Source organism: Cavia porcellus, unplaced genomic scaffold, assembly GCF_034190915.1.
Source record: "Cavia porcellus strain 051 isolate PalLab524CR breed Dunkin Hartley unplaced genomic scaffold, mCavPor4.1 scaffold_25, whole genome shotgun sequence".
NCBI classification, from domain to species: Eukaryota; Metazoa; Chordata; class Mammalia; order Rodentia; family Caviidae; genus Cavia; species Cavia porcellus.
The window spans coordinates 5,803,255-5,821,609 of record NW_026947508.1 but is presented as its reverse complement, the minus strand read 5'-3'; the positions used below and the strand labels follow the sequence as shown (position 1 = coordinate 5,821,609).

The 18,355-nt window shown below is 48.8% G+C and overlaps 2 protein-coding genes across 12 annotated transcripts in view; one reads left to right on the top strand and one right to left on the bottom strand.

Moving 5' to 3' along the window:
• The window catches only part of Nmnat1 (nicotinamide nucleotide adenylyltransferase 1), a 21,376-nt gene extending 12,593 nt beyond the window's left edge, over nt 1-8,783 (bottom strand). Inside the window, exons 1-2 of one of the 5 annotated variants that reach the window (XM_003471214.4) lie at nt 8,644-8,736; nt 1,708-1,846 (exon numbers count right to left, since the gene is read on the bottom strand). The gene's annotated coding sequence lies outside the window, so the exon portion shown is untranslated. The other 4 variants (XM_005004376.3, XM_013154093.3, XM_063235472.1 and 1 more) reach the window with 4 other exon arrangements.
• On the top strand, nt 8,745-18,355 carry Lzic (leucine zipper and CTNNBIP1 domain containing). 7 transcript variants are annotated; one of them, XM_003471439.5, is made up of 8 exons: nt 8,753-8,804; nt 9,571-9,659; nt 12,589-12,697; nt 14,969-15,104; nt 15,387-15,485; nt 16,317-16,412; nt 16,585-16,666; nt 18,069-18,355. In XM_003471439.5, the coding sequence occupies exons 3-8, from the start codon at nt 12,597-12,599 to the stop codon at nt 18,125-18,127; spliced, it is 573 nt and encodes a 190-aa protein (XP_003471487.1). In that variant the 5' UTR covers nt 8,753-8,804; nt 9,571-9,659; nt 12,589-12,596; the 3' UTR covers nt 18,128-18,355. The 7 variants fall into 7 exon arrangements, with proteins under 7 accessions (XP_005004431.1, XP_003471487.1, XP_063091546.1 ...); XM_005004373.4 differs by lacking the exon at nt 8,753-8,804 and adding an exon at nt 8,828-9,094; XM_005004374.4 differs by lacking the exon at nt 9,571-9,659 and having other exon boundaries at nt 8,745-8,804.

Sequence of the window (18,355 nt, the reverse complement as noted above, 5' to 3'; positions counted from 1 at the left end):
GCACGCCTGTCATCCCAGCACTTGGAAGGCTGAGGCAGGAGGATCACCTCGAGTTCAAGGCCAGCCTGGGCTACACAATGAGTTCGAGGCCAGCCTGCACTGCACAGGGAGACCCTGTTGCTTCTGCGATGACTGAACCTAGCACAGCAAGGCCGATCTCTGCCCTTCAGGTCTCACGGTGCTGCTCACTCAGCTGGAGCCGGTGCCAGCGGCCCTGAGGGCGCTGCTTTCTGCATTTGGCGTGGGATCCTTCGGCGAAGGAGTGTGCACGGTGGTGCTGACGGCTCTGGCGGCGGACTGTGTACGTTTCTCGATCCTGACTCTCTGCAGGTTCAGCTTCCCCTGGAAGCTTGGCTATGAGCAAAAACCCCTAAGTCATCCATATTTATTTCCTATGAACACCCAAAATACAGATATGTGGAAATGGAATCCCTAATTAGACACGTGCCACAGTGAAAAGCACTTCTCTGGGAAGATTAAAAACATTCTATAAGATGGGTGTGGTGGCGCACGCCTGTCATCCCAGCACTTGGGAGGCAGAAGCAGGAGGATGGCCACAAATTCAAGGCCAGTCTGGGCTACACAGTGAGAACCTGTCTCCAAAACAAAACAACACCAACTCCAACACCACATGACACACTCTATGAGAGGTTAAGAGGGTAGCTCATAGGTAAGCAGTTCCTTAGCACGAGCAAGGCCCTGGTTTACTGTAACTAAATTCTATAAGAGCTTTGCCTGCCCCGTTCTGTTTTGGCAAATTCTAGGGACTGAACCAACTGAGCTACAGCCCTAGCCATTTTTATGCATATTTTTTGAGACAGAATCTCCATATGTTGTTTAGCATTTTTTCTTTTTTTGTATTGGGGGTTGAACTCAAACTTTGCATCCTCCTGCCTCAATCTCCTAGAGTGCTGAGATTACAGGTCACCATGCCCAGCCGGGAATTTTCTTTTCATGGAAGAATTTCACTGTGCTTGACTTTCACTTTGAAGTTTCTCGGTGCTGGGGATGGAACTCAGGCCTCATGCGTGCTAGGAACACACCATTGTTGAGCCCTTCCTGGCCCTAGAATTTTAAAATGTTGCTAAGATATTAACCCACATGGGGCTGCTGAGTTTGGTGCATTAAGCATCAACCTTTCAGCTCTTGCTGAATTGGCAATTCGAACCCGGGATCACTTTATTGCTCTGCAGTTCTAGAGACAGAACTCAGGGCCTTGTGCCTGCTGGGCAGGTGCCTGACCACTAAGTCACACCCTCAGCACCTGAGGACATCTTTAATAAGTCTGCTGGTTCAGAGCCAGGCATGACGGTGCACGCCTGTGATTCCAACACTCTGGGAGGCTGAAGCAGCAAGGCCTCGAGTCCCAGCCCTTCCCGGGCATCTTGGTGACTCAGCAGGAGCCTATCTTGAAATAAAAAAAATTTTTAATGGGCTGGGCTGTAGCATAGTGCAAAAGCCTTGGTTTAACCCAGAGCTCCGTAAGTAAATATATAATTTTAAAAATAAGATTTATGATTAAAGGGGCTGGGGATTTAGCTCAGCAGCATAAGCGCCTTCCTTGCAAGCAGGCAGTCGTGAGTTCGATCCCTGGTACCGATAAAAAGGAAAAAGACCAAAAAAAAAAAACTTATGATTAAAAAAAAAGCATTCTTCATTGTGTTTTCTTCCCAAACACAGGAAAAAACCACCCCAGAACTTTATTACCTGTCTGTGTTATTGTCCGTGGGCAGCCTGGTGTCCACAGGTGAGCAAGCTGCCCCCTCAGAACCACCCAAGGCACCAGGTGCTCATCCTCTGGGGACACTGTAAGGGGACCTGGTTCTGCACAGCTGTGCCCCGAGAGCTAAAGGAGTGGAAAGGAGAGGGGTGGGGGCTCAGGGTGGGGTCTGAGGAGCCACCCCTGCCCCCTGCAGGTCCCAGGCTATCTAACCTGTGACCCTGTCCTGTCCCACCAGCGCTGTTTGCAGGCCAGGGGCTGCTCTGGCTGTGCGGGGTGAGGCAGCCTCGGCCAAATGCGAAGCCAGTGGTGTGAAGCTGGCCCTGGATCCCGCCTGTCCCAGCAACACTGTCACCCATCAGCAGGTAGGCCAGCATCCTTCCTCCTGCTCTGTGGAAATGCTCAGCTGAAGCCAGGCATGGTGGGGCAAACTTGTAATCCCAGCAATTGGAGTCTGAGGCAGGAAGATCCTCAGGGCTGTGAGGCCAGCCTGGACTACACAGTGAGAGATGCTGTCTCCAAAATCAAATCACAACAAAAACACTGGTGGTCACGGACAATGGGTAAGAAGGAATAGGTCGATTGAAATGGCACAAGGGCCATCAAACCACATTCCTCAGAGAAGAGGTGCCTACTGATACTGGGCCCAGACCCCAGTACTGGCTTTCTCCTGATTTTCCTTTTTCATCCCGTGAAGTCAGTGGCATCAGTTGGGTGACCGTGATGGGCATCGGTGCTGACAAGAAGATGGAACGTAAACCGTAGTGCAGACGGCGTACAGAACAAGGTCAATTTACTACTTCCTTAAAAAGGCATGAAATCTGGCTGGCTGGGGATTAGCTCAGCAACACAAGCACCTGCCTGATATGTTCAAGGTTATGAGTTTAATCCCCAGTACAAACAGAAAAAATGCAGTTACAAATTATATTCAACCAACTGAATTTTAGAGGGCTCTCTACCCTGCACCTAGCCTGATACTAGTTTCTTGGGGGCCAGAGATTTAACTCAGTAGTCTAAGTGCCTGCCTGGCAAGCACAAAGTTGTGAGTTTGATCCCCGGTACCAAAAAAAAAAAAAAAAAAAACCCGCATGAAATGAGTAGGGGGCTGGGGATTCAGCTCAGCGGCATAAGTGCCTTCCCTGCAAGTGTGCGGTCATGAGTTCGATCCCTGGTACCGATAAAAACGAAAAAGACAGAAACAGAAAATAAAATAAAATAAAATCTAAAAAACTAAAATCAGCTCATACCAGTGCAGTAGTTCCACTGAAAAGACCTTTTCCTCTCTGGCCTCTCCATCTGGCCTCTCCTAACCTGATGTCAGCTGACGAGGAACCCGCCTGCCCAGACGCTGAGGCCAGGTACCGGGAATTCCCTCCAGGCCTCCTTGTTTTTTCCCTACACTGTGCCAGCAAATCCTCTTGGTTTTGCCTTCAGATACATCCACGACACATTACAAGGGGTGAGCAAAAACTTCAGAAGGGGAAAAACAAACCTCCGGAGAATGTTTACATGTGAAACATTCATTACAGTAAAGCACATATTGTCACACCCCGCTCAGAACCTTCCCTCTGGCTTTCAACACCCCCTTGCTCCCCGCTTTCAGAAGCAGCACCTCCTCCTTCACAAGGGTCTCCAGCCGCACTGCCACGGGTGCCCGCATCCGTTCCCAGTGTTAACCTTCGATGGCTATTTTGACTCTGGCAGAGCCCGCTGTCCCGGGTGTGGGGCCAGGTGACTAAGGAGGAGGACGCACTGCTGTGCTTTTGTGAGCTGCCTGCCCTGGGACGGCACTCGGTGCCGGCATTCTCCGTAACTTTAATCACATCGTGCAAACACGTATGAGAGAAGAAGAGAAAGCACAGGACCATCATTCACTCAGAAGAAAAAGAGAAAAGGGAAGAAAAGGACCTCAGTGGGACAGCTAGGTTTGTAGAAAAGTGAAACCACAGCCAGGCACGCGGACACACGCCACCAGCCCTGGGAAGCTGGGGCCTACACAAGTTTAAACCAACCGTGGCAACTTAGCGACTTATCAAGATCATATCTGGAATAAAAATTTTGCCGGGCATGGTGGTGTATCCCTATAATCCCAAGACAGGAAGATCACCATAAGTTTGAGGCCAGCCTGGGATACATGGTGAGTGCAAGGCACGTCTGAGTTGCATAGTTAGTCCGTCTGAAAAACTAAAATGAAGGAAATATTTTATTTATCCTTTTTTTTTTTTTTTGGTACCGCAAATTGGACTCAGGACCTTGCACTTGCCAGGCAGGCGCTTATGCCACTGAGCTAAACCACAGCCCAATAATATAATTTTAAAGGGCTGAGAATGCAGCTCAGCACAAAGCCCTCACTTTGATCCTCAGTACTAAAAAGAAAATCAACCAAAAGAGCATAAAAGGAAGCCCAGGGTAGGAGCTGTGGTCAAAGGGCAAAAATACAAAGATCACTTTTATTATTATCGTTTCTATTATTATTATTATTATTATTGTCTTTTTGTGACAGGGTCTTACTATGTTGTTCAGGCTGGCCTCAAGCTCATTTTGTAACCCAGGTTGGTCTCAAACTTAGAACAATTCTCCTGCCTCAGCCTCCCCAGTGCTGGGATTACAGGCCTGCACACCACACCCAGCTTTACAAAGACTATTACTTTCTTTTTCTGTCTTTTTCCTTTTTATCGGTACCGGGGATCAAACTCACGACTGCCTGCTTGCAAGGCAGGTGCTTATGCCGCTGAGCTAAATCCCCAGCCCCAAGACTATATTTTCTAAGAACTGAATCTGAGGTATTGCTAAGGCTGCTTCCCACTGCTGTAACAAAACACCTATGTAAAGAAAAGTGGCTTATTCGGTGCATAGACTTGGAGGCTGATGGTCCAGGACCCACAGCTGCACCAGTTTGGGCCCCGGTAAGCACTGCTGGCAGTTGGTGCAAGGGCAGAGGTACACAGAGCAGGGATCCCAGGGTGAGACCATGCCCAGGGGTGGGGAGCAGCCAGTCTCCTCTTTGAGAACCAACCAGGGTCCAGGAAGAACTGTGATAAGCCCTTCTGGGGATGGCTCCCAGGGACCCAAAGTCCCCACAGGCCCCCATTCTTAGAGGTCAAGTCCCCATCTGATTTCACCACCCTGAGCTCCAGGCCTCCAGGACAGGAAGCCTCACCCTTCAGGCAAGCTCACAGATACCATCCCCGGCCACCTTCAGAGCTGTCTGTCTAATGTGATTGGTTAAAAACACAGAAGCAGTAAATCGGGCACCATGATACACCTCTGTCATCCCAGCACTCAGGACACTGAGGCAGGACGACTGCCTGGAATTAAGAGGCCAGCCTGGGCACCATAGCAAAAGCCTGTCCCAAACATAAAACGAAAAGAGAATGTAGCTAGGTTAAGGGGAAAGAATCATTGAGAGAGAAAGACAGAGACAGAGACAGAGAGAGACAGAGAAAGACAGAGAAAGACAGAGAAAGACAGAGAAAGAGACCCAGTAGGAAGCCACAGAAGCTCAAGAAAGGGAGTAACTGATGGAGGAAAGTTCTCAGGGAGGCTATAGAGAAAAGACTACTTTTTTGAGACAGGGTTTCACTATGCAGTTCAGGCTGGCTTTGAATTCACTGTGTAGCCCAAACTGGTCTGAACTCAGTGATCTTCCTGCCTCAGCCTCCCAAGTGCTGGAATTACAGCATGCGCCACCATACCTGGCTAAAACATTTTATTTTATTTTTGTCTTTTTGAGACAGGGTCGCGCTCTGCAGTTCAGGCTGACCTAAGCTCACTTTGTAGCCCAGGCTGGTCTCCAACTTGCAGTGATCCTCCTGAGTGCCTGGCTAAGACTTCAGATACGAATTATAACAATAGTTTAAAAATAATGGGGTGAAAGCCAGACATGGTGCACCCTGGGAAGCTCTAGCAGGAGGACTGCAAGTTTTAGCTCTACTTGGCAATTTAGGGAGACCTTTCTCAAAAATCAAAATGAAGCTGGTGGTTCACACCTGTAATCCCAGCACTCAGGAGGCTGAGGCAGGAGGATCATTTTGAGTTTGGGACCAGCCTGGGCTACAAAGTGAGCTCAAGGCCAGCCTGAACTGCACAGGGAGACCCTGTCTCAAAAGACCCCCCACCAAAAAAAAAAGAAAAAAAAAGAAAAATGAATGAATAATAAATAAAATGATTTTGAAAGGGCAAGGGGTACAGCTCAGTCTAAAGGCGCTAGGTTCAATCTTCGTGTGCCCGTGTGTGTGTGTGTGTGTGTGTGTGTGTGTGTGTGTGTGTGTGAAACTATGTCCATAATAAAGAATTACAGGGCTGGGGATTTAGCTCAGCAGCATAAGTGCCTGCCTTGCAAGCGCACAGTTGTGAGTTCAATCCCTGGTACGAAAGAAAGACAGACAGACAGACAGACAGACAGACAGAATTACAGTGACTTTATACATAATAACCCCAAACCAACAACGATGCAGTTGGTGAAGAGAAGAATGACGAATGAATGAATGAGCAAACATGGTCCACACAGCGGGAACTACCGAGCTAAAAAGGAAGAAAGCACAGGTGCCACTACAAGGACTCAGCTCGCTTACTTTTCAGTACTGGGGATCCAACCCAGGGCCACTCTACCACTGCGATGCGTCCTCAGCTCTTTTTAATTCTTGAGGCTGCGTCTCTTTTAATTGCTGAGGCTGACCTCCAACTTGCCATCCTCCTGCCTCAGCCTCCCCAGCAGGTGGCATCACTCGCATCACCCAGCAGGTGGCATGCACCACCTCAGCAGGGCCGGCTTCACGCATGCTCTCAGGCTGTGCCGATCCTAGCCACTGTTCTTTCACTTCCGTCTGCAGTGCCGTTCGCGGCCTCCGCACGCAGCCCGCCGTGGGCCTGCTCCAGAGAGGGCCTCAGGGTTCCTTATTTCCGCTTTCACTCACTACCGAAGTCGAGGCCCTCGTCACTCGGTAACAGACATTCCTGTCCTTTGGGCCACTTCCAGTCCCCCGGTCTGGTCCCCCAGCAGGCAGCAGCTTCCCTCCCCTTAGGATCAGCAGTGGACTGAACACCACGCCAGGCAATGTTTAGATGCCATGCCAAGTGCCACCCTCAACATCAATCACCAGGGGCCCAGCAGGACGGTGCAGGTCGGGGGAGAACACCTGGCCATGACACAGGCCCTGGGTTTGAACCTCCACCACACACCCAAAAAGTATTTATATAAAACATAGCAGGTCCAAGTATCTACCGGGAAACGCTTTTGCTTATGTCACCTTGCAACGCCTGCCCACGACAGTCTTATTGTAGCCCAGACTGACCTCAAACTCACGTTGATCCTCCTGCCTCAGCCTCCTGAGTTCTGGGATTACAGGTGTGCACCACCACACCCAGCCCAAAGGTATTTCTCATTACTCACTCCAGAGTCATCTGCCCCAGCATTTTCCCTCTTGCCAAAGCGAGGGCCAGCGTCTGGCCTCCTCCGGCCACCAAGCCGCATTTATCTGTTTCCCGTTATAGTCCCCATGGTGACATCATGTCCCTTGCCCCATCTCCTGTGACTACCTCCTTAATACACAGTTCCTCTTGCTCTAATTTCTTTTCTGCCTTCTGCCGGAACCCTTGGATCCTATTTTTATTTCACAACTGGAACCCAAACCAATCTCTCCCCGTAGGCAGTAGGAATATTATTCATTAACTTGTAATCTCGACTATTAGGGAGGCTGAAGCAGGAGGATCACAAATTGGAGGTCAGGCCTGGTAACTTAATGCGACTCTCAAAAAAATTTTTTTAAAATTTTTTTCCCAAAGGCTGGGGATACAACACAATGGTAGAGGGTTTGCCTAACTGAGGCCCTGGATTTAGTGCCCAATTACCCCCCCACACACACACACACGTGTGCGCACAGGTGGTTAACAAAAGGAAATATATTTTCTGATTTTGTTTGGCACTGTCATTGTGAATTGCATTTTACCTAAAACGCTGACACTAGGGCGGGGGATTTAACTCAGCGGCATAAGCACCCGCCTGAAAAGCGCGAGGTCGCGAGTTCGATCCCGGTACCAAAAAAAAAAAAAACAAAAAACAAAAAAAAACAAAAAACGCTGACACTGCCACAGATATTCACATACCAAAAGTTAATCACATGAATGTAACAAGGCATTTCTTTTCAGTCCTAAGCGTTTTGCAACGTAAGCTAAGCTCGGATAAAAAAAGGGGGGGGGGGGTTTTCGTACTCAAATTCTAATTCTAAAAAACCATCGTTGGCAAAAGCAACCCATAATCAGATAAAAACCAGGAGCAATCACCCTGTAGAGTTCTAAGATTATCAAAGCTGGAGGTCAATCCTGGGCGACGATACAAATGTCAAAGACAACCACCGCGCACCTCTGACACTACCTTGCCACAAACCCTGGTATCCCGGTGATTCGTGCTCTTCAGGAAGATGCGCTGGGAACACGAGAAAAGTGTTCACCCAGCAGAAACTGGGTATTTGGTTTTTCAGATGTTTTTTGGGTTTTTTTCCCCTGAGGCAGAGTCTATGTAGTTTAGGCTGCCCTCGAACACACCGCGACCCTCCTGCCTCAGCCTCCCGAGTGCTGGGATTACAGGTGTGCGCCACCGAGCCCGACTCTGAGTAACTTTTACAGTGCTTCCTCCTCGGAGGATCTAAGTGCCGAACTGCCTTCAGGAAAGCGATCTCGTCTTTTACAGACGCCGGCCCACCCGGCAAGCCCACAAGTGCCCGCCCTGCGGCGCTTAGGGAAAGGGACTTCATGGGGTCCTAAGAGCGGAGGCAAATTAGCCAGGTGTCTGGTGGCAGAGGGAAATGAACCTGATGCCCTTCCGCTGGGGCCGCAACAGGGACCTTCCTCACCACCTTGTGGGACGAGGGGCTCCCCCGTGACTCCACTGGGGACCGGGCGCGGAATCCGGCCAAGGGGCTTACCCAGCCTCACAGCCACACGGCCCAGTCCTCGCGGAGAGCACTACGGCCCGGACGCCAAAGAGGGGAACACAGAGGCCGCACGTTCATTGGCTGCAGGAACCGGAAGTGGGTGCGACAAGCGGAAGTGCTCCTCCGCGCGGTCCCGCAGCCGGGGCCCTCAGGTAGGCGGGGCCCCTGTAGGAAAGTCTGGGACCTGCGGGAGGGCAGGAGGCGGACGGGACCCCGACGGTCTGAGGGAGTTGTCCTGGCTCCGATCGGGGAGGAGTTTTGGGGGCGGCGGGTTCACGGCTAACTCTGGTCGTGGTCGAGGCCTGGTCAGCCCGGCCGCCGCGGACCCGAGTCCAGGAGCCTCAGGTTCCCCAGCGGAGAGGGGCTCTGCGGCGGTGGCTGGAGCTGCTTCCTAATCCCGACCCGAGGGTCATGGGCCTGACGCTTCTGCACCCGGGAAAAGGTGTGCTGTGGATTTGACAGTTGCTTTGCAAATGTGTGTGGGTGTCTCCCTAGGAAAACTTCCAGAAAGGCTGCCCGAGGTGCCGCTCCCAGAGTAAACGGAACCTTAAGCCCGCGTAGGAAAAAAGGGTGTGTTAGGGATGCGTGCGGCTGCCCAAGTTAGTTACCAGATTGCTGCAGGCCAAGGTTTTTTTGGGGTTCTGTTTGTTTTGTCTTTTTGAGACAGGGTCTCACTATGCAGTTCAGCCTGGCTTTGAGCTCACTTTGTAGCCCAGGCTGATCTCGAATTTGCAACTTCTGCCTCAGCCTTCGAGTGCTGGGATTACAGGCTTACAGTGCCACGCCCGGCTAGGCCAAATTCTTATAGGAATAAAACAATTTGTTCAGGGCTTTCCCTTTCCTCAGCCAACCCCGCCCCTGGGTGGTTTGAACTTTGAACCTCCTCTAGTCTTGATGAACCGTTTCGCTTTCCACTAGTTGACGATCTGCGAAATTTCAAGAACCGGACATCTGTGCAGTTTTGGAGCTGTCAACACTGTACAGAAGTTCAGAGTTCTAGCGGACAGGTGAGCCAGAACCAGCGCCTTCCGCACGCGTCGCGGAAGCTGGGAGCCCTGTCTATGGTTTCGGGGACCGTGCATCGTTACCACTGTTCCACACTGGGGGGTGCTGGCGAGTCGGGTGTGTCTGGGATCCACCTGTAGCACCCGGGTAAGGCTTTTCAAGTGCCTCTAATAGTCCCTGAAATAGCCTTTCAGATTTTATGAAGGTTAGAAGTGAGGCTTAGTGATTAGAGGGCATTCCTAGAGCGTGGGAGGCGTAGGTTCAACAATCTCCAGCACCCTGGAAAGAAAATGTTGAGCCTTGGTTTACCTTATCCAGTTTTCAGGTGTCTGTTGGGTATTAGGTGCAGGGGGGACTGAGAGAAGAGCACACTCATTTCCTGCTGTCTGAATTTAGTCAGGAGAAGTTAGTGTGATACACTAAAATGATAGGTATGTAATCCATAGCCAGGATAAGAGCTCACGAGAATATGATGTGTAATACAGAAGAAGCAGGCAGTTCTCTTTCATTTACTAAGTATCCAGTATGTTTTGTCTGCCTGGGATTGTGCTAGAAAGAAAAGCAAAAGTGAGGAGTGAGGGGAGAAACTAGCCCTGCAGACCGAGTTTAGATTAGTAAAAAGAAAAAAGGTAACAGCAATGATGGATAAACAAGCTGTGTCTGGAAAACACACATGCACGGGCTGTTCTGGAAAGTTAGGCGAGCACAGACTCTTCATGGCTGCCTTTCTTTTGTGCTGTCCAGGTGTCCAGGAAACCTGAAAACTTAACATAGAGGTCCTAAGAGCAGGCAGTGCTGGAGTCCCACTTCTCACGCTGAACTCTATAGGTCTAGGCCATACTACTGAAAACCTGCAGGACTCGGAGAAGTCCACATGCAAGGCATTGTTCCACGCATGTGTCAGGGATCTTGAGATGACGGGTCACATCCACTTCCCAGCCATCTTTTGCCATGCCCTAATCTCTGATCTCAATAGCACTGCACTTAGCGTGCATGAGGCTCTCGACTCATCACCAGCATCAAGAGAAAGAGTTGAACATTTAGGTTAGACTAGGAAAATTTTTTTCTCAATATATTAAGGGCTGTGGGATATATTTCAGTGTGCTTAGCATGCATGAGGCACCACAAAAATAGAAACAAACCAAAAAATAAACAGAAAAAGTTCAATTTCAAGATACAGATTTTTTTCCCCAAATGTTTGTCGGTGTTGGTGATCAATTCCAGAGCCTTGGACTCCCTAGGCCAGGACTATTTTTGAGCTACAGCTCTAGCCTGCACACTGGCCTGCAACCAGTAGGAGGGATTTTTAGCTGGGCATGATGGCACATACCTGTAATACCAGCACTTGGGAGGCTGAGGCAGGATGGTCACCATGAATTCAAGGCTGGCCCAGGCTACCTAGTGACTTTAAGGCCAGCTTGGGCAACATGCGAGATCCTCATTCAAAAGCAAAGCAAAGATTTTTAATGAAACTATTTACATCTTAATTTAGACATCTTAGATTAAAGACATCTTTAGACATCTTAATTTAAACATTTACATCTTAATTTAGAAAGAAAAGTACACAACAATATTTCTAGACTTTTTTATTTATGTGTTTGTTCTAATTTTTTTTTTTTTTGTACCGGGGATTGAACTCACACTTGCCAAGGCAGGTGTTGTCCTGCTGAGCTATACCCCCAGCAGTACATAAGAATATGCAAGGATTTTGGAGATAAAATTATGAAATCAAATCCTTATAGTCCTTAAAATACATCAGTAATAAAGCTGTGATTTAAATAGCAAAAAAATGCTTTAGGACCAGCAAATTATCAGTGAAACAGAACTGAGGTTGGGGACTGGGCTTATGAAAGGTGGCTGAGTAGTGGATAAAAACGAGTTTGAATGGAGTGGCTTATACACGAGTCCCAGCACTCGGGCGGCAGGACAACTGCTTGGAGTCTAGAGTTTGAAATTGCCTAACAATATAGCAAGACTTCCTCTCATAGAGGGCGTGATGGCCCACACCTGTGATCCCAGCACTCAGGAGGCTGAGGCCGGAGGATCTCCATAAGTTCGAGGCCAAACTGAACCACAGAGGCAGACTCTGTCTCAAAAATAAAATAAAAAACCTCCAAAACAGAAAACTTTCCTCTCATTTAAAAAGCAAAGAAAAGAAAATCCACGTGTGGTGGCTTCTGCCTGTAATTCCAGAATTTGAGAGACAGACAAAAGGATTACTGTGAGTTCTAGGCCAGCCTAGCTCCTTAGCAAGATCTTGTCTCAAAAATAAACAAACAAACCAATAGGGCAGGAGATGTAGTTCAGTGATAGAGGACCCCAGGTTTGGTCACTGGTTCCCCTTATCCCCCTAAGAGGATGCTCTTCTCACAAGTTAAGAAAAGGTACTTAAGCAGGGTAACACTAGGAACATTTTGAGACCTGGAATGTACTTACAAAGTGAAAAAGAATACTGTGCTGTACCATGTGGTTTTATTTTATGACTCACTATAAATTATTTCATGAAGCAAAGTCACAGCTCAACATTCCTATATAAACCTGTGTGTCTATCAACCAAATTCGCTTTAAATAAGATAGAATCTATAGCACAGGCATCGAGTGAATTCACCCAGTCAGCAGGAAGACTCAGAGGTCAGAGGTAGCTCAGTGGTACTGCACTTTCTTAGCAGGCGGAGGACCCACCCCCCCACTTCGCAAGATACAACTGAAGATTCTGGGGCATTTTTCCGGGGTCTTATTACTGTATGAATTTAAAGTACAATACTTAAGCTGAGGTTATTTGTATAATAATCTTTCCTATACCTGGAACTTTTATATTAGATTTAAAATTGTTTTATTTAAATGTAATTAATTTTAAATCACAGCAACATATTGAATCTCTTCAGATCTCCAAACATAATATTCTGTGTGCGGGCTTATTGTTCTACATAGAGATTAGAATGGCTTCCAGAGGAAAGACTGAGACAAGCAAACTGAAGCAGAATTTGGAGGAACAGCTGGATAGACTCATGCAGCAGTTACAAGACCTGGAGGAATGCAGGTAACGGTGGGATTGTGTGTTCTGGCGCTGGCGCTGGGAAGCGATCTCTCCCTTTTTTTTTTGAGATAGGGTCTCACTATGCAGTTCAGGTTGGCTGTGAGCTCACTTTGTAGCCCGGCCTGGCCTGGTCTCAAACTTGTAACAGTTCTCCTGCCTCAGCCTCCTTAGTGTTGGGATTATAGCTGTGCACCACCACGCCCAGTTTTAAAGTGATTTCTTTCTGCCCTCATGGATGCAGTGCTGTGTGTGAATTGCATTTCCCCCTGCAGTATTTTTCACAGTGCTCTGTCTTTTGGAGCCATAAATTCAGAGCAGCTTTAGAGGCCAAAAGCCTGGGATGTGGAAATCTTTTAAGTACTTATTAAATGCACTTCGGCAAAATACTTCATCTCGGTGAGGTGGAAATGCCCCACCTCCTGTCTTCATCGATAGACTGGGCTTGCCTGGCCTGCGCTCCCACAGTCCGCTCCACCCTGGACTTCGCACAGACAGGCCGGTGCCAGGACTGGGGCTGGGGGCTGGCGCTCAGTACTGGAATGGGCACTTAGCACCCTTGAAGGGTTTCACTCCCTGTCACCAAACATGAAAAAGAAAACAGAGTACTGTGGCAGCTTTTTAAAAGCCTTGCAAGGTTGCAGAAAACATGACAACTCAAGTGGCAGCACAGTACTTGGCTAGAGTTGGTGGCCGTGGGTGGGGGCTCGGTAAACAAGAGCTGCTGTTAACTTGCAGTAAATATTTCATAGTAAAAGAATTATCTCACTCAGCTGACAAAGACTGCATTTGTGGAGGACACAAAAGCTTTCCTATCATTAGCAATCATGAAGACAGTAACAGCTGTTTATCAAGTGCCTGTTGCTACGTGTGGCAAGCACGTCCTTATCTCATTTAATGTTCACAGCAGCCCTGTTCAGTGGGCACCATCACTACCAAGAGCTTTACCGATAAACTGAGACGGTGTGCTCACTGCCTTGCCCAAGGCCTTACTATAGACCGTGGGACGTTATTGTCGCTAGCTGCAGCAGCGCACACCTGTCATTCCTGCACCCCAGGTGGCTGAGGCTGGAGGGTAGAAAGTTCTGAAGTCAGCCTGGGCAGCTTAGCAGTGTAGTGAGACCCTGTCTCAAAATAAAACATAAATAAGAAGGCTGGGAACTGGGGGCCGTGGTTTACCGGGTAAGTGCCATCGCCGGGGGAATGGCTGCCACTGAAGAGTGGGTGGCTCTGAGCAAACTCAGCAAAGGACAGCGAACAGCAGCCAGGAGGCCAGTCCAGGACATGGCGCCCCAGAGCCAGGAGCCCTGCATCTCCACGGCAGACACCACAGATGCACAGTTCAGCTTCCATCCGGGCTCTTCGGGTGGGTTTTTTTTTAACCTTTCTCTTGGCTGCTCCAGTCCTCCTTAGAAACAGGTCAGCCTCGCACCTGGCCTGACTTTGGGACACTCTCTCCTAATCAGCGCAGGGCTGACAGCAGGCCGCAAGGCTGATCCCTTGAGGTAGTTGTGAAAAACCCAAGAAGTACTGTATGAGAGTAATCTTTTTAAACCAGGTCTGGTGGTGCACATCTGTAATCCCAGTTCTCAGGAGGCTGAGGTAGGAGGACCGCCTTGAGTTCAAGGCCAGTGTGAGCTACACATAATTCATTCAAGGCCAGCCTAAACTGTGTAGTGAGACCCTGTCTCAAAAAATACATACAAGCTGGGTGTGGTGGCACATGTTTGTAATCCCAGCACTTGGGAGGCTGAAGCAGGAGGATCATTGTGACTTCAAGCTACAAAGCTACAAAGTGAGCTCAAGGCCAGCCTGAACTGCATAGTGAGACCCTGTGTCAAAAAGACAAAAAAAAATTTTTTTTTTAAAATAATGGCTGGGGAGTTAGTTCAGCGCCATAAGCACCTGCCTTGCAAGCATGCAGTCATGAGTTTGATTCCCAGTACCAAAAAATAAATAAATAAAAAATAAAATAACAAGAAAATAAAAGAGCTAGGAATGTAGTACTCAGTCCAACGATCCTGAGTCCCAGTCCCTAGTATTGTCCCCCCAAAAAGAATTTATGACATGTTTGTTAAATATGACTGATTTTGGTAAAAGAAAAAGTTTTCCTATCGAAATGGACACATTGCAAGAAAGTGACTGCAGCCCTGGTCTAGCTCTGGAAACTTCTACCGTCAGCACCGCTGTTTCCCTTCAGCCTTCCTGGCCAGCACTGAGATTGCTCTTTCCCCTTGGAACTCTGTTTTTCTGCTTCTGCTGCTCGCTGTACCGCAGAGAGGAGCTTGACACAGATGAATATGAGGAGACCAAAAAGGAAACTCTGGAGCAGCTGAGTGAATTTAATGATTCACTGAAGAAGATTATGTCTGGAAACATGACGCTGGTGGACGAGCTCAGCGGGATGCAGCTGGTGAGCGGGGTTTTCTCTGCCTTTTCCCCCAGAGCGTGTATGTTTTTCTGGTAGAGAACGCTCCCCTCCTAGGTGCAGCTTCTCAGTAAATGTCTGCTTCCAACACGCTAGGGCAGGTCTTGATGCATTTAGCACTGGGGACAGGCACAGAAATAGTAAATGAAAACTGATTTTGTAACAGCCTCAATGAACAAAGAGCCATTCATGACATTCGGCCAGTCAGCGATGGCAGCCCAACTCCCTGGAATGTTTTGGTTAGCTTTTGCCTTCCTGTGTTTCTAGGCTATTCAGGCGGCCATCAGTCAGGCCTTCAAAACCCCAGAGGTCATCAGATTGTTTGCAAAGAAGCAACCTGGTCAGCTTCGGACAAGGTTAGCAGAGGTAAAGTTTCTTTCAGTGATCAGGTCACTGTATTTTTCTTCCTAGCTGTATTCTCCTTCCTATCACAAGAGGAATTTGCTCCTTGTGGTAGCCCATAGGTTAAGAATTAGTCCGCTGATTTTAGATCCACAACCCACAGTTTTCTGACAAAATTGTGCCATTACAGGTGATACTGACTGCAGTTGTATAAACATGTGCAGCAATTTAAATTACCTCTGAGGGGCTGGGGATTTAGCTCAGCAGCATAAGCACCTGCCTTGCAAGCAGGTGGTCATGAGTTCGATCCCTGGTACCAATAAAAAGTTTAAAAAAAAAAGGAAAAAAAAGTAAATTACCTCTGACCACATGGACCTGGACTACACCACTGTCGACTCTTTTGAGCCAGGGTCTGGCTAATGCAACTCAAGTTACCTTTAAACTCACTGTCTAACCCAGACTGGTCTCAGACTCAGCAATCTGCCTGCCTCAGCCTCTAGTCTCCTCTTTCAGTGTTTTATCATTTGCTTCTGCAGCCCTGATTAGAGTTCCCACTGAGAGCCCCACTGAGTGCTCCTCCTGCCTCAGCCTCCCCAGTGCAGGGACAGGTGTGTGCCACCACACCAGCTTATAATTCTTCATAAGACTTTGTCTTAGTTTGTAGCACCGTAGTTTGTACTACCTTCATCGTGAGGGTGTGGTGCACAAATGTCTCAATTCCTTTTTCAGCCCCTCCCCACTTCGCGCCCCTTAACTCTTTATAATACAACTGGGTGGTTTAAGAAGGCAATCTGGGAGGCTGGCTTCTGTGCACTGACTGTCTTCTCTTACTATGCGCCTGCATCCTCCCTGCAGATGGACAGAGACCTGATGGTGGGCAAGCTGGCCCGGGACCTGTACACTCAGCAGAAAGTGGAGATCCTCACGGCCCTGCGCAAGCTCGGCGAGAAGGTATGCCTGGAGCTGCCTGTGCTAGGCGTGGGGCCAAGGGGACGTGTTTGTCACAGAACTTCCTGAGCTGCGCTGTAGTTTCCGCCCCCACCCCAAGAGGGTCTAACCGTGCTCCCCGGAGCCCCACATGACGTCTGAACCTGTCCCCTGGGCCCTGTCTCGTTTTATTCAGCTGACTGCAGATGACGAGGCCTTCCTGTCCGCAAATGCTGGTGCTGTCCTCAGCCAGTTTGAGAAAGTCTCCTCCGACCTCAGTGAGTGCCCTCCTGTGCTCTCGCCTGCTTCGTGGTTTGTACTTGTCATGGGTCCCTGTTCGCAGTACAGGGTGGTGGTGCTCACTGTGGGGAGTTGCTACCTGTGCCAAGATCGTCTCAGTCCTTTTTACTTTCCTTCCCTTCCTCCCCTCCACCTTTTGGTTGCCTTCCCATTTGCAAAAATCTGCCTCCCTGCTTTTGGCTAGCTGGCATTTAGTTTGCTCTTTAATGCATTAATACTCTGGTTCTCTCATCTGAGAGAAACCGTGTGATGTTTCGGCCTAGACGTTCTGCGCATGACGGCTAAGTTTTGGAAGCCGCACACACGGCCATCAGCAGATGCACGGGTGAGGGAAAGGTGGTTTTTGGAATGTGTTTGTTTGTTTTTGGTGCCACTGCCACGCACCGCTGCCACCTGAGATTGAGGGCTTCCTGCTGCTAAGCAGGGCCGGCTGCCTTGGCCTCTGAGAATGCAAGGCATGTGATGACTTTTCCTTGATCTACAGTGACATCAGCATCACTTTCTCTATAAATCCTTTGTGTTGGTTTTATTCCCCAATACTTTTAAATTATTAATTTAAAATAATTAAATTCATGCAGAATTCAAATACGCAGCCTAATTTTTGTTTTTAATAATATTTGTTGGGCCGAGGATATCGTTCAGTGGCACAAGTGCCTGCCTGGCAATTACAAGGTCCTGAGTTCCATTGCTAGTATCAAAAACAACAACAACAATAATAATACAATTTTCTTTTGAAACAGCATCTCAGTATGCAGTTCAGGCTGATCTTAAGCCTACTTTGTAGCCCAGGCTGGTCTTGAACTTACAAGGATCCTCTTGCCTCAGCCTCCCGAGTGCTGGGATTACGAGTGTGAGCCACCACACCTGGCTTAGTAATAATATTGTCTGTGTTTTAGAGTGAGGTATCACTGTTTTCCCAGGCCAGCCTCCAGCTCCTGTGCTCCAGGGACCCCAGGCCTCACTTGCTGGGTGGCCGGGATCGTGGGCATATGTAGTTTTGCTACCTCAAGTTTTCAAGTCCTTATCTACAAGGCATAACCCTGGCAGGAGCCAGGAAGTTCATCCTATTTCGTATCTGGAGTTTGGAGCTGAGCGGCCTCTCCTGTGGCTGGCTGGTTTGCACTGAGGGGAGACAGGGTAGCCACGGGAAGGACAGGTCTGTGTGTTGGCAGTGGCGGCTAACTCGGTGTCCTCTCTCTGGACAAGAAATCGCACATGTGTTAGAAATAACCTTGTTGGGGCTGGGGATTTAGCTCAGCGGCATAAGCGCCTGCCTTGAAGCAGGCAGTCGTGAGTTCGATCCCTGGTATGGATAAAAAAGGAAAAAGACAAAAAAAAAAAAAAAAGAAATAACCTTGTTGTTACACTTCTCTCTCTTAGGCTCTGGAGACAAGGTCTTCGCTCTGGCAAGTTGTGAAGTTGAAAGAGCGAAAAAATGAAGCGGTTTGCAGCTGGTGCTGTTGATTGCATCCTCACTGTGCACGGTGGGTTTCTCCTGAGGGTTCCGAGCCATCACAGCCACGCAGAGCCTCTCAACATGCACTCACTGGAGCGGGCTCCGTGTGAGGCCTGGGCCGTGGGCAGTGAGGGACTCGCTGGCCCTCGCCCCTTATGGCCTCTCTGTTTGCGAGGGAAAACATAAAGCGACTTCTGTGTGTTTCTGAAGA